Source organism: Ranitomeya variabilis, chromosome 3 (assembly GCF_051348905.1).
Source record: "Ranitomeya variabilis isolate aRanVar5 chromosome 3, aRanVar5.hap1, whole genome shotgun sequence".
NCBI classification, from domain to species: Eukaryota; Metazoa; Chordata; class Amphibia; order Anura; family Dendrobatidae; genus Ranitomeya; species Ranitomeya variabilis.
The window spans coordinates 445,666,290-445,681,045 of record NC_135234.1 but is presented as its reverse complement, the minus strand read 5'-3'; the positions used below and the strand labels follow the sequence as shown (position 1 = coordinate 445,681,045).

Below are 14,756 nucleotides of genomic sequence, written 5' to 3'. Positions count from 1 at the left end.
GGATGGGATTTCAAGAAACGCCCGCTGCTCACCCACGGAGATGGACATGCGGTGTGTGTCTCTCCAGACCACATGTCTATTTAATGTCTAATGTATTGACGAGATAAAACCGCACACTTCAGTGAACACATGCACAATTACCTGCGTTCAATAGCCGGCAGAGTTTTGGAAGCAGCGGAGATGTGCTACAGAAATGCACTGCGTCCAAATCGCTGCCAATTCCTGAACATGAGCACATATCCTAACAAAGATGGAACTGCAATCATCTGACAGAGACATCCTGGCGGACCACGAAACACCTAACATGAGCATCTTCTCAGGAGAAGGGTTGATCAAAATTGACATGCAATTTCACTAGAGAAGTCGAAAGTAAAACTGGAGTGTTTCTGGTGGCACAATTATGTGTGCACTGCGGAGGAAAGGCATGGATAGGTGTCACCTAAGAAGGAAGCCTCCCCTAAAGCCATGCACAAAAAAGCCTGCATACATTTTCCCAGGACCCATGCTGAAAAAGAGGTATTTTTGGTACTAACCGTAAAATTTCTTTCTTGGAGCCTTCATTGGGGGACAAAGGTAACCATGGGTGTATGCTGCTGTCGCTAGGAGGCTGACACTGGGCAAAAATGGAAAAAGTAGATCATCCACAGCAGTACATACCGACCGACTGGCACAAAGCACCTCAGCTAGTGTAAAAGCAGTAGGGGAAGCAACCAAAAACTCAACATATGTAACAACCCAACAACAAGGCACGTAGGCCCAAAAGTGGTACAAACAGTTAGGAAGGATGCTGTGTCCCCCAAGAAGGCTCCAAGAAAGAGATTTTACAGTGAGTACCAAAAATCCCTCTTTCTTTATCGCTTCATTGGAGGACACAGGTAACCATGGGGGCGTCCCAAAGCAGTCCCTAGGGTGGGAGCCAGGAAAAAAGGCAAAGAAAACAGTCTTAGGTCAGCCAGTACGTAGCCGCCTGCAGCACCTTCTGTCCCAGGCCTGCATCAGACGAGGCATGGGTATGAACCCTGTAGAACCTCGCGAATGTGTGCACTGATGACTGTAAAGCCAAAGCTTGGTGACGAACTGCCCAGGAATCCCCCACTGCCCGAGTGGAGTGAGCCTTCACCCCAGAGGAGGCTGTTTGTCCTGCACTTGGTATGCCTCCAATATTGCCGAACTAATCCAATGGGCAATAGTGGATTTAGATGCAGGGAGCCCTTTGCGACTATCTTCGGAGATAACAAACAGGGCATCAAAGTGGCGAAAGGAAGCAGTCCTAGAAGATAGGCTCGGATGGCTGTGACCAGATCCAACTTGTGGAGGGACTTCTCCAGGAGATGGACCGGAGAGGGACACAGAGAAGGAAGGATGAGGTCTTCATTAATGTGACATGAAGAAACCACCTCAGGTAGGAAATAAGGAACGGGTCTGCAAACTACCTTGTCCTGATGTATTATCAAGAACGGAGAACAGCAGGATAATGCCGCTAACTCAAATTCTCCTAATGGATGTTATGGCAACTTTCCATGACAGGAGAGAAGACGGAATGTCTTGAATGGGCTCAAAAGGAGCATGCTGGAGTGCGCCAAGGACAAGGTTAAGATCCCATGGATCTGTCGGAGGAAGATAAGGAGGTGCTAAGTAGGCGCCTGCTTGAAGAAAAGTCTTTACCTGGGAACGAGAAGCCAGATTTAGCTGCAAAAGAACTGACAGAGCAGAAACCTGACACTTTAAGATACTGAGAGACAGGCCAGGATCAAGACACGCTTGTAGAAACCCCCAGGATGGAAGGAAGGGAAAAAGACATAGGGACCAAATTGTTGTTCTCACTCCACCGAAAGAAGGCCTTCCAGCATCTGGGGTAGATACGCGAGGATGCTGGTTTTCTTGTCCTAATCATGGTCTGAATGACCTGATGGGAAAAACCGGCCTCCCTTAGGACTGCAGCCTCAATGGCCATGCTGTTAAACTCAGAGACTGTGAACTCTGGTGGAAGAGGGTGCCTTGTGAGAGAAGATCTGGACGGTCTGGAAGCCTCCATGAACATGTTCACCAGCTCCGCATACCAAGCCCTTCTTGGCCAGCCTGGAGCTAACAGGATGACGGGAATTCCTTCCGCCTTTATCTTTTTCATGGCTCTCGGAATCAAGGGGAGAGGCGGAAAAAGATAAGGCAGCTGTAATTGGTACCACGGGATCACTAGGGCATCGCAACCAATGGCTAGTGGATCCCAGGACCTGGCTATGAACTTAGTAATCTTGTGGTTCATCCGAGATGCCATCAGGTCGACATCCGGCGTGCCCCATCTCTGGCATAACTGGTTGAAGACAGCAGGGGTTGAGAGACCACTTGCCCGATGTGAGACCCTGACGACTGAGAAAATCGGCTGCCCAATTCTCCACCCCCGGAATGTCTACGGCTGATATGGTGGGAATGTGATGCTCCACCTATCGCAGAATCCTTGTTACGTCTGCCATCACCTGTTTGCTGTGAGTCCCTCCTTGATGGTTTATGTAAGCCATGGCAATGGCCTTGTCCGATTGTATGTGGACCGGCTGGCCTGCGAGGAGGGATTGCCAGTGGCAAAGGGCAAGAAAAATTGCTCTGATATCCAGAAGATTGATGGGGAGATCGGCTTCTTGGACGTTCCAACGACCCTGCGCTGTGTGATGAAGAAACACCGCTCCCCAACCTAGGAGACAGGTGTCGGTGGTGATGATCTGCCACCGGAGAGGGAGGAAGGAAATCCCGCGCAGGAGCAGGACTGAGGTGGAAAGTGTCCACCAGGTTAGGGATTGCCTCACCTTGAGGAATAGAAACATGGGCCAGTCCAGAGAGACGGTCCTCTTGTCCCAAGCAGAAAAGAGGGCCAGCTGAAGAGAATGGGTATGGAACTGGGCAAAAGGAACAGCTTCCATGGCGGCAATCATCTTCCCCAGAACTCTCATGTACGACCGCAGGGGAAGAGGAGCTGGTCGCTTTACAGTGCGGATCCCCTGGCAAAGGGATGAAAACTTCTCTTTTGGAAGGAAGACACGGGCTTGGGCCGTGTCGAACCTCATACCCAGAAACACCAGGTGCTGAGCTGGAGTCAGGGAGGACTTCTCTTTGTGACAATCCAGCCGAGACAGACCAGAGTGTCCAGAGTGATCTGAAGACTCTGGCCACTGTCTCGGCGGGACGGCCCCTTGATCATGAGATCGTCAAAGTAAGGGATTATCAGAATCCCCTTGGAACGAAGGATGGTTATGACCGCTGCCATGACCTTAGTGAATACTCTGGGGGCAGAGGCCAGGCCGAAGGAAAGAGCCGTGAACTGATAGCGGTCCTTCTGGATCGCAAACCGTAGGAATCTCTGATGCTGAACACAAACAGGAATGTGAAGATAAGCATCCTGAATGTCTACAGAGCAAAGAAATTCTCCCGGTTCCATTTTGGCAATTACCGAACGTAGGGACTCCATTCTTAAAGGACGGATCCGAAAGTGACGATTCAGTCGCTTGAGGTCCAAAATCGGATGAAGCGATCCGCCTTTCTTCAGGACTACGAAAATATTAGAGTAGAACCCTGAAAACCGTTTGTTCCGGGGAACGGGGACGATTACTCCTTTGTATAGTAGGGAAAATACAGCCTGAAGAATCCCTGGGCCCGGAGACGGGAGTCTTGGCGGGTGTAATGAATCACACTAGGCCTAGAGGGAGGAAGAGAAGCCTCTGCAGGATTGGGCATAAGTCAAGCCTTGGTGATACTGCTGAGAAGGGCTATATAGTGGTACAGAAGAAAGGAAGGAGAGAGCAGAGCCTACCCGATGCCAGCGACGGTCAGCAGATTACTGTGAGGTTACATGTGTCCCCCTGTGTCAGATATCCGCAGGTAGATGCAGTGAGGTCTAATGCCAAATGCACAGGAAATGTGCAGATAAAGGAAGTCTCAGACAGGACTCACGATCTGCTGAGGCACAAGATCCAAAATAGAATCAGCTATGCTGATCACAACAAGCACGATGTAGCGCAGTGGGCATGACTAAAAAGCCGGTCAGTGAAAAAGAAAGTATGCCTCCGATAGGCTGACATGCGGGGGGTGTGAACAGCCAGGAGGATCTGCCTGCTGGCAAGCAACAGAAAGCGCTCCTCCGATTGGTGAATAGCTGGCGTGTATCGGCAGGAAGCTCCATGATAGGAGCAGAAAAATGGGCGCCAAGGAGATGCACGCAAATCGCAGGGTGTGGCCAGGTCAGAGCAGAAGAATCTCTGACCCGGCGAGACCTCCTATTGGTCCAAAAGAGCATGAAAGTCAAATGCGCGTTGGCGGGTGGCCGGGAAAGACAGAGAAGAGGCGCAGCCAGGAAAGAAAGGAGGTTGTTCCCAAGGACTGGGATCGGCAACATGGGAAAAATGGCCGCGGCTGTGCAGGGAATAATGTACTAAAACCACCCTGTTAAGTGACAGAAATGCTGACAAGTCCTGCCATGCGCTGCTGTGGGGGAGGAAACATACATACCTGCAAGGTGGGTCCAAGGTTCCTATTCGCCAATGAGGATCACATCAGAAGCCCTCGGGTGGTTGAGGGTCGCTGGAATCAGGGATCCTCCTTCCCGCACTGTCTCCAGACGGTGCAGAAGACAGCGTCGACCCCTTACGAGAAGGGGGAGGTCACCACTGGTGACCACAGGCTTCCTTCCCAGCCCTCTCCGAGGAGAGGGGTGGGGAGGGGAAAAGACAAAGGACCGGCCACCGGGAATCACCCTGAAGCACCCCTAAGGGTGACAGGGGTTAAGGTCCTGCCTGCGGTTTTAAGAGTGGGCGATGTGGGTGACACTACACTGCTCTCTTAGTTGCATAAGTACGGGAAAACACCCTGTTACCCTAAGGAAGAAGAACCTGAAAGAAAGAAAAGATTAATAAAAACACACAAGATACCTGAAAAGGAAAATGCGGATCTGGGATCAGATCCATGTCTGCCTCCTACAGACACTAAGCTTAAACTGAGATACTTGGTGCCTGTCGGCGGGTGTATACTGCGGAGGAGGAGCGATTTTCCTTTTTTACCTAGTGTCGGCAGCATACACCCATGGCTACCTGTGTCCCCCAATGAAGAGATAAAGAAACAACACAGCACAGCTATTTATTCTGCCTAATTTATCATCTTCTTACCCAGTGACTTGCAATAATCTCGGCACAATAGTTCAATAGTGTGGTGGCATGGAGTTCCTCTGCCGTCTGGTAGAAGCGGATGCAGTTCCTCACATTAACTAATGACATGACACCCTTTTCACACCTGCCATAAAGACACAAACGGAGCCATCCAGATAAATTTTCACAGAAAAGTAGAAAATCCCCAGACCATATGCCACCCCCGTCGTTGATAGGATGCATTCATCATCCATATCTAATCATGGCATATCAGAAAGTAGCAAGACAACTACACTGATACTTGGAGGGAAATATGAAAGTTGTACCTTTCTCTAAGAAGCTGAAGCTGAAATCTATTTGCAAGCTTCATCAACTCTGTTAAGTAGATATCATCTTCCCGCAAGTCCAGCTCATCTGTATAGATCCAACGCAGCATTGCCATGGTCACCTCGGGGTTAGAATCTGAGAACAGATCAGACTTCGTGAACAAGGTTTTACCCCATACATGTCAGCCGCAGAGAGAGGAATCGAAAACCTAATGCACTACAAATCACTGTAAAGAGCTGCTTTATTCCCATAGTGTTGTGAAAGCAAAATAAATGATGTCTGCCTGTGTGCATTCATCTACTATATAATTGTCTAAGGGTCACTTCCGTCTTTCTGTCTGTCCTTCTGTCTGTCTGTCTTTCTGTCTGTCACGGATATTCATTGGTCGCGGCCTCTGTCAGCCATGGAAATCCAAGTCGCTGATTGGTCGTGGCAAAACAGCCTCGACCAATCAGCGACGGGCACAGTCCGGAAGAAAATGGCCGCTCCTTCCTCCCCGCAGTCAGTGCCCGCTCCGTACTCCCCTCCGGTCACAGCGCCCGCTCCGTACTCCCCTCCGGTCACAGCGCCCGCTCCGTACTCCCCTCCGGTCACAGCGCCCGCTCCGCACTCCCCTCCGGTCACAGCGCCCGCTCCGCACTCCCCTCCGGGCACAGCGCCCGCTCCGTACTCCCCTCCGGTCACAGCGCCCGCTCCGCACTCCCCTCCGGTCACAGCGCCCGCTCCGCACTCCCCTCCGGTCACAGTGCCCGCTCCGTACTCCCCTCCGGTCACAGCGCCCGCTCCGTACTCCCCTCCGGTCACAGCGCCCGCTAAGTACTCCCCTCCGGTCACAGCGCCCGCTCCGTACTCCCCTCCGGTCACAGCGCCCGCTCCGTACTCCCCTCCGGTCAGCGCCCACACAGGGTTAATGGCAGCGTTGACCGCGGTGTAACGCACTCGGTTAACGCTGCTATTAACCCTGTGTGACCAACTTTTTACTATTCATGCTGCCTATGCAGCATGAATAGTAAAAATATCTAAATGTTAAAAATAATAAAAAAATAAAAAATAGTTACATACTCACCCTCCGGTGGCCCCCCGGATCGAAGCGGCCGGTTACCGATGCTCCTCGCGACGCCCCGGTGACCGCTGCATGCAGTGCGGTCTCGCGAGATGATGACGTGCGGTCTCGCGACACCGCTACGTCATCATCTCGCGAGACCGCAATGCAATCTTCAGACCGGAGTGCGCGAGGAGCATCGGTAACCGGATGCTTCGATCCGGAGGCTCCAGAAGGTGAGTATGTAACTATTTTTTATTTTAATTCTTTTTTTTTTAACCGGGATATAGTGCATACTACGTGACTGGGCCGTATACTACGTGGCTCTGTGCTGTATACTATGTGGCTGGGCAATATACTACGTGGCAGGGCAATATACTACGCGGCTGGGCAATATATTACGTGGCTGGGCAATATACTACGTGGCTGGGCAATATACTACGCGGCTGGGCAATATACTACGTGACTGGGCAATATACTACGTAGCTCTGTGCTGTATACTATGTGGCTGGGCAATATACTATGTGGCTGGGCAATATACTACTTGGCTGGACAATATACTACGTCACTGGGCAGTATACTACGTGACTGGGCAATATACTACGTGACTGGGCAATATACTACGTGGCTGGGCAATATACTACGTGGCTGGGCAATATACTACGTGGCTGGGCAATATACTACGTGGCTGGGCAATATACTACGTGGCTGGGCAATATACTATGTGGCTGGGCAATATACTACGTGGCTGGGCAATATACTACGTGACTGGGCAATATTGTGACTGGGCAATATACTACGTGGCTGGGCAATATACTACGTGGCTGGGCAATATACTACGTGACTGGGCAATATACTACGTGACTGGGCAATATACTACGTGACTGGGCAATATACTACGTGACTGGGCAATATACTACGTGGCTGGGCAATAAACCACGTGGCTGGGCAATATACTACGTGGGCTGCGCAATATACTACGTGGGCTGCGCAATATACTACGTGGGCTGCGCAATATACTACGTGGGCTGCGCAATATACAACGTGGGCTGCGCAATATACAACGTGGGCTGCGCAATATACAACGTGGGCTGGGCAATATACTACGTGGGCTGTGCAATATACAACGTGGGTTGCGCAATATACAACGTGCGCTGCGCAATGTACTACGTGGGCTGCGCAATACACTACGTGGGCTGCGCAATATACAACGTGTACTGTGTGGGCTGCGCAATGTACTGCGTGGGCTGTGCTATACACTACGCATACATATTCTAGAATACCCGATGCGTTAGAATCTGGCCACCATCTAGTCTCTACATAATAGGCTGTCCTTAACCCTTTAAGGAGCAGGAGGCTTTTTGCCCTTTTTTTCTATTTTTCTTCCAAGAGCCATAACTTCTTTGGTTTTCAGTCAGCATAGCAGTATGAGGGCTTCTTTTTTGTGAGGCAACATTTAGTTTTGAATGACATCATTCATTTTGTCATTCAATATCCTGAAAAACGGGAAAAAAATTCCAAGTGCAATGAAATGGAGAAAATAATGCAATTCTGCCATTTTTTGTTATGTGTTTAAGGCACTGTCTGGAAAAGTGACCCAGAAACTGGATTTTTGGGGTCAGTGCAATTGCAGGGATATATATATTTGCTTTGTTTTGGCATTTTCTGAGACAAGTAACATTTTTATTTTTCGGTTGATGGAGCTCAGACGAGGGCTTTTTTTTCCCTCATAGTGAGCTGATATTTTTATTGATACCAATATCGGGTACATACGATATTTTGATTGCATTTTACTGCATTCTTTTTTTAAGGTGGTGATGTGACCAAAAAACCCCGCAATTCTGGCATTTTGAGCCCACATCTTTCCCGGCACATGTCAGCTGCTTTGACCAGATGACATGTGCCTCTAACAGCCATGGGTGGAATCGTGATCCACCGGTGGCTGTTAGCCTGTTAAATGCTGTCAAATATTTATTAAATCTGTTAAATGCTGTTAAATCTTTGACAGCGGCAATTAACTCACGCTTCTGGTAAGCGCGCCAGAAATCCTGCCCATCGGTGACCCCATCACGTGATTGCGGGTCACCGATGGGTTGGCGTGACAACCAGAGCTCTCCAGCAGACCTCTATGGCTGTCCTAGCCAGATTGCTATGAGCGCCACCCGGTGGTTGGTGCTCATAGCATTTTTGCTACATACAGGTGATCTCATCATTGCCTGTGTGTAGCAGAGCCAATCAGACAACTGCAGCTTCTAGTTTCCCATGGAGACCATTAAAGCATTCAAAAAGTAAAAAACAAAAAAAAAGTTTTAAAAGTTTTTAAAAATAATAATAAAAAAATATAAAAAGTTCAAATCACCCCACTTTCGCCCCATTCAAAATAAAACAATAATAAATAAAAATCAAACATACACATATTTGGTATCGCCGCGTTCTATCAATATAAAAAAAAATTAACCCCATCGCTAAACGGCGTAATGAGAAACAAATTTAAAACGTCAGAATTACGATTTTTTGTTTGCCACTACACTGCAATAAAATGCGATCAAAAGATCATATCTACACAAAAATAGTATCAATAAAAACGTCAGCTTGGGCCGCAAAAAAAGGAGATTTTTGTGTACTCACCGTAAAATCTCTTTCTCTTAGCCTCTAATTGGGGGACACAGGACCATGGGTGTTATGCTGCTGTCCACTAGGAGGCGACACTATGCACAATCTGAAAAAGATTAACTGTGGCTCCTCCTGCGCAGTATACACCCCTGGACGGCATCAGCCTTCTCCAGTTTTGTGCCAAAGCAGTAGGAGGAACGTAACATGAATAACATAATTATGCCTGTAAGAAGGCAACTATGTACGAGCTCAAGAAACAATATGAGAACTCAACAGTTACAACAGCCCGGAAAGGGCAACAGGGTGGGAGCTGTGTCCCCCAATTAGAGGCTAAGAGAAAGAGATTTTACGGTGAGTACACAAAAATCTCCTTTACTCTGTCGCCTCATTGGGGGACACAGGACCATGGGACGTCCTAAAGCAGTCCCTGGGTGGGAAGCAATGGACGAATATTGTGCAGACAGGCCCGTACACTTAGGGCACCGCCGCCTGCAGGACACGTCTACCCAGGCTCGCGTCCGCTGAGGACTGGGTATGAACCCTGTAGTGTTTAGTAAATGTATGTAAGCTAGTCCAAGTGGCCGCCTTACACACTTGTTGTGCCGAAGCCTGGTGCCGAATGGCCCAGGAGGCCCCTACCGCCCGTGTAGAGTGTGCCGTAACACCGGCTGGAAGAGGAGGATTCTTAAGGCGGTACGCCTCTTGTATGGTGGATTTGATCCACCTGGCAAGAGTAGCTTTGGAAGCTGGCCTACCCTTGTGGTCGCCTTCCGGAAGGAGGAAAAGAGAATCAGACCTCCGGAAGGACGCAGTCCTTGACACGCATATATGCAAAGGCCTGACAAGGTCAAGCGTATGCAGAGTCTTCTCCACTCTATGAACCGGAACCAGACAAAGGGATGGTAGAGAAATTTCCTCATTGAGGTGGAAGTCGGACCAACCCTCGGAAGGAAGGATGGGACCGTACGAAGAACTACCTTGTCCTGGTGAAATACCAGGAAAGGCCATCTGCAGGAGAGTGCTGTCAGTTCAGACACCCTGCGTAGTGAGGTGATTGCCACCAGGAAAAAACCACCTTCTGGGAGAGAAAGGCGGAGCGGGACCTCCTTAAGGGGTTCGAAGGGTGGTTCCTGCAATGCTGTCAGGACCAGGTTGAGGTCCCATCTGTTGAAAAATTTCGGGATGGAGAGACCACTCTCCCGAGTCTATTCCTTGTCGGCTGAGGAAGTCTGCTTCCCAGTTGTCCACACCCGGAGCGTGGACCGCCGAAAGGACCGACCCTGTGTCCTCCGCCCAGCGGAGGATATGTGGCACTTCCCGCATCGCTTGGGTACTGCGGGTCCCCCCTTGATGAGTCACATATGCCACAGCCGTGGCATTGTCCAACTGTATCCTGATGTGAGAGGCTGCCAGTGAGTGATGGAAAGCCCTCAATGCCAGAAGGATGGCACGAATTTCCAGGATGTTGATGGGCATGGACGCTTCCGCTGAAGACCACTTGCCCAACAGGAGCCCGCAGCTGGGCTGGGGTCCCTGGATGCAGGCGCAGTGTGCTGGCCCATTGCTGGGAGCTGTAGGATGCTGCCTGTACAGGCCCTACCTGAGGTGTCTCAACCTAATACCCCCAGAGGGGGATAGGGAGGGTGCTGTTGTCACCTTCAGGGGCCTTTATCCTCGCCTCGACCTCAACCCAGAAACCAAAGGGAATTGGGGAAAGGGGGGGGGGGGTTCTCGACTTCGAACCAGCACCCGAGGGACTGGGGAAGGAGCAGCATGGGGAATAGCCATCTCAACTTCAACTGGGCACCCCATAATAGGGGGTCGAGGAAGGAGCCATGCCGGGAGTCTCACAAGAGACCCTCTTTCTTCATCTGCTAGTCGGAGGGCCAGTGCCTTATCCTTGGGAAGGAGCACTAGACCCCTGGAAGTGTTGAATAACATTCCCAGGAAAGTCAGGGACTGACTCGGGGTTGGTGATGACTTTTGTAGGTTGATTAACCAGCCCATGCGACTGAGAGTATCGGTTGTGATTGAGACGCTGAGCTCGCATTCCTTGAAGGTGGGAGCCTAGATGAGTAGGTCGTCCAGGTATGGAACGACTACTATGCCTCTAGAATGCAGGACGTCCATGGTTGCTGCCATGACCTTGGTGAAGACTCTGGGAGCCGTGGCGAGTCCAAAGGGGAGAGCCACGAATTGGTAGTGGTCCTGGCCTATTGCGAACCTGAGAAACCTCTGATGGGCAGGTGCAATGGGTATATGCACGTATGTCTATGGAGGCGAGATATTCTCCCTTCTCCATGGACGCAAGATGAACCGAAGGGACTCCATGCGGAAGTGACGGACCCGTACATATTTGTTGAGCTGTTTTAGGTCTAGTATGGGCCGTACGCTGCCTCCTTTCTTGGGAACTACGAACAGATTGGAGTAGAACCCTCGGAAGTGGTCGGTCGTGGGTACCGGTACTATGACTCCTGATTGATAAAGCGAGGAGACCGCTTGGTGGTAGGCTCGAGCCTTGGCTGGCGGTTTTGCAAAAGTCGGCCGCCTACTGGTGTGGTGTTTTCCGGAGTCCGTGAGTCATGAGGAGGAGAAGTCTGGATTTTCCTCCTCTGGGCTTAGACTGGCCTGCTTTTGACTGCCAGGTCTTGTCCGACCTTTGCGTCGATCGTGAGTTGTCCCTGCGTGGGGAACGGTTACGATTTTGTACCGGACGTGAGACGGACCAGCCGGAGGAATTCCGAAAGGGTCGGAATCGGGTTTGGTTACGCTTCTTGTAAGTGCGTTTAGGTTTCAGTTGGGGAAGAGAAGTACTCTTACCCCCTGTGGCGTTGGATATCATAGTGTCCAACTGTTCACCGAAAAAGACTCCCACTGAGGTAGGGGAGGTGCGTGAGGGACTCCTTTGAGGCTGCGTCCGCTTTCCATTCCCGCAGCCAGAGGATACGCCGAATCGTGATGGCGTTTGATGCTATCCCCGCGACTCCCCTTGCTGAAACCAGAGCTGCATGGAGCATGTAATCTGCTACAACTGCAATTTGAACCGCTTTGTCCGACAGTTCAGGAGCGGATGCTTGGAAGGCTTGTAAATTCTTTGCCCAGGTCAGGATGACCTTGGCAGCCCAAGCTGAGGCGAACGCGGGAGCCATGGATGCCCCTGCTGCCTCGAAAATTGAACGAGCCATGCGTTCTACCTGCCGGTCTGCTGCGTCCCTGAGGGTTGAGCTATCTGGCAGTGAAAGGAGGGTCTGTGCTGCTAGCCTGGAGACTTTTAATCCACTTCAGGTGGATCTGTCCATTCCTTGGTGTCCTTCTGTGGGAAGGGGTACCTCGCCCCCAGATATTTGCGATTTGCGAATTTTTTCTCAGGCTGTAGAGCTGTTTTTTTTTTAAGGATCGCCTTAAACTCTGGGTGGTTAGAGAAAACCTTAGGCGGCTTCAGAGGTCCTTAAAAGGAAATCTTATGTTCTGGGACCTCTGGTGGCGGATCAGAAATGTCCAGCACCCGATGGATGGACGATATGTCCTCAACTAGCGCTGTATTGCTAGGAGGGATTGGGATCAGGGACCCCTCTGTTTCTCTGTCCGAGTCAGAGTCGCAGATGCCTTCCGAATCCTGTGTATCACTGAGGCGTCCCCTGCTGGGTGGGCTGGGGAGGAGGCCTTCTCTGGTTGGGGATTGCGGAGATCTGCATTGTCTGTCCCTGGAATGGGACGGTCTAGATGACCTGGAGCTACGGTGTCTCTCCCTAGAGGGGGATGACCGTGTGCTATGGGATGACGCAGATGGACTTGATCTATGGATCCGCTTGCGTCCTGACCTAGACGTGGATGTGCCAGGGTCATCTTGTTCCTGAGTCAAGCTCTCCCGTTGTTGGGTAACGGTCATAGCCGGGGCATGACCCTGCAGAGCCTGAAGCAATGTGGAAGTTAGGTTATCTATAGACTGCGTCATAGATTGCGATAACTGAGTAGCCCATTCCGGCGTGGCATTAGACACCGAGGCATTGGCAGGGGCTTCTTGAGGCTGTGACACAGTAGTTTGTATACAGTTCTGACCATGCGGGTACGTGCTACTACTGGGGAGAGCGGTCCCGCAGGCTGTGCAGAATGCATAATAGCAGATCTGCCTGGTTCTCTTGGACCTTGAGCCTTGCATAGTGCACAAAGTGCAGAGGTGCTGCCAGCAGATGGACCTTACAGGGGTAGAGAACCTACAGGGGAGTCTTATAGGTAATATGGATTCACAGCTGAGTAAAAATAACCCAGCTGTGATCTTACCCCACCAGTGTGCCCAGAGGTCCAGCGCCGAAGATCCACAGTCCTGTGCCCCCCGGAGACTGGCTGCCTGGTCCTGTAGACCGGGAGATGCAGGGTTAATCTGCAGCCGAAAATCGCTGCAGAGACAGAGGAGAGAGGAGGAGAAGGGGACGGAGAGCTGAAAAAAGGCGGCAAGGCTATAAAAAACCCGCCCTTTCTGTCTCGATCCGCCCCTTGTATGACACTGTAGAGTGTCATATTTGTCATCCGGGGGGCGGGCCGGGGGGCGGAGAGGAGGCTGCTGCTTCAGCTAGGCCGAAGCCGGGGCCTAAATTAGATGCCTGAGGCCCAGAAGGGCTCCAGGCCGGCGCGAAAGTCCGGGAGGGGGTCGGATCTGAACCGGTCCCCTCCGGATTTGAAGGCAGGATGGCGGTGGGGCTATAAGCGGAAGGGGGAGCCCGGTGAGGGGTCCCCCTGAGGCAGTAGAGAGCTGGTGCTGCCGCAGAGACAGGGACGCTGGGAGCCCTGTGTCTGTATGTGCCATGCCTGCCTGCACTCCCCCCGGCCCCAACAGGAGCCCGCAGCTGAGCTGGGGTCCCTGGATGCAGGCGCAGTATGCTGGCCCATTGCTGGGAGCTGTAGGATGCTGCCTGTACAGGCCCTACCTGAGGTGTCTCAACCTAATACCCCCAGAGGGGGATAGGGAGGGTGCTGTTGTCACCATCAGGGGCCTTTATCCTCGCCTCGACCTCAACCCAGAAACCAAAAGGAGGGGGGGTCTCGACTTCGAACCAACACCCGAGGGGTTGGGGAAGGAGCAGCATGGGGAATAGCCATCTCAACTTCAACTGGGCACCCCATAATAGGGGGCCGAGGAAGGAGCCATGCCGGGGGTCTCACAGGAGACCCTCTTTTCTTCATCTGTAATCCCGTCGGAAAACGGGAAACGGAGTAAAACGGAGTAAAAATCTTTAGGTGTGCCTCCTTTGCGACACTAAGCAAAAACTGGAGAAGGCTGATGCCGTCCAGGGGTGTATACTGTGCAGGAGGAGCCACAGTTAATCTTTTTCAGATTGTGCATAGTGTCGCCTCCTAGTGGACAGCAGCATAACACCCATGGTCCTGTGTCCCCCAATGAGGCGACAGAGTAATAAGCCCTTACCCAGTTCAACGGCACCAGAATCAGAATACAGCAACGGCTTTATTCATTCCCAAAGGGACTGCTGGAAAAAGACAAGCTCGGCACCATCGGCTAGGGAATAGCCCTCTAAATTAAATTTAGGATCTTGGAATTTTTTAGGTGTAATCTTCTGTGCTAAGTAATTTCTTTGCATACATGTTGTGTGATCAGAGCTTAAGTGTTTTCTGTACAGTTCTCCAAATTCCCA

At 51.2% G+C, this 14,756-nt stretch overlaps 1 protein-coding gene across 2 annotated transcripts in view; it reads right to left on the bottom strand.

Moving 5' to 3' along the window:
* The window catches only part of ANKFY1 (ankyrin repeat and FYVE domain containing 1), a 67,385-nt gene that overhangs the window by 37,935 nt on the left and 14,694 nt on the right, over positions 1–14,756 (bottom strand). For both annotated transcript variants that reach the window (XM_077296489.1, XM_077296488.1), the window contains exons 4-5: positions 5,453–5,588; positions 5,148–5,271 (exon numbers count right to left, since the gene is read on the bottom strand). In XM_077296489.1, coding sequence (XP_077152604.1) covers positions 5,148–5,271; positions 5,453–5,588 — 260 coding nt within the window. The remainder of the gene's footprint in view (positions 1–5,147; positions 5,272–5,452; positions 5,589–14,756) is intronic.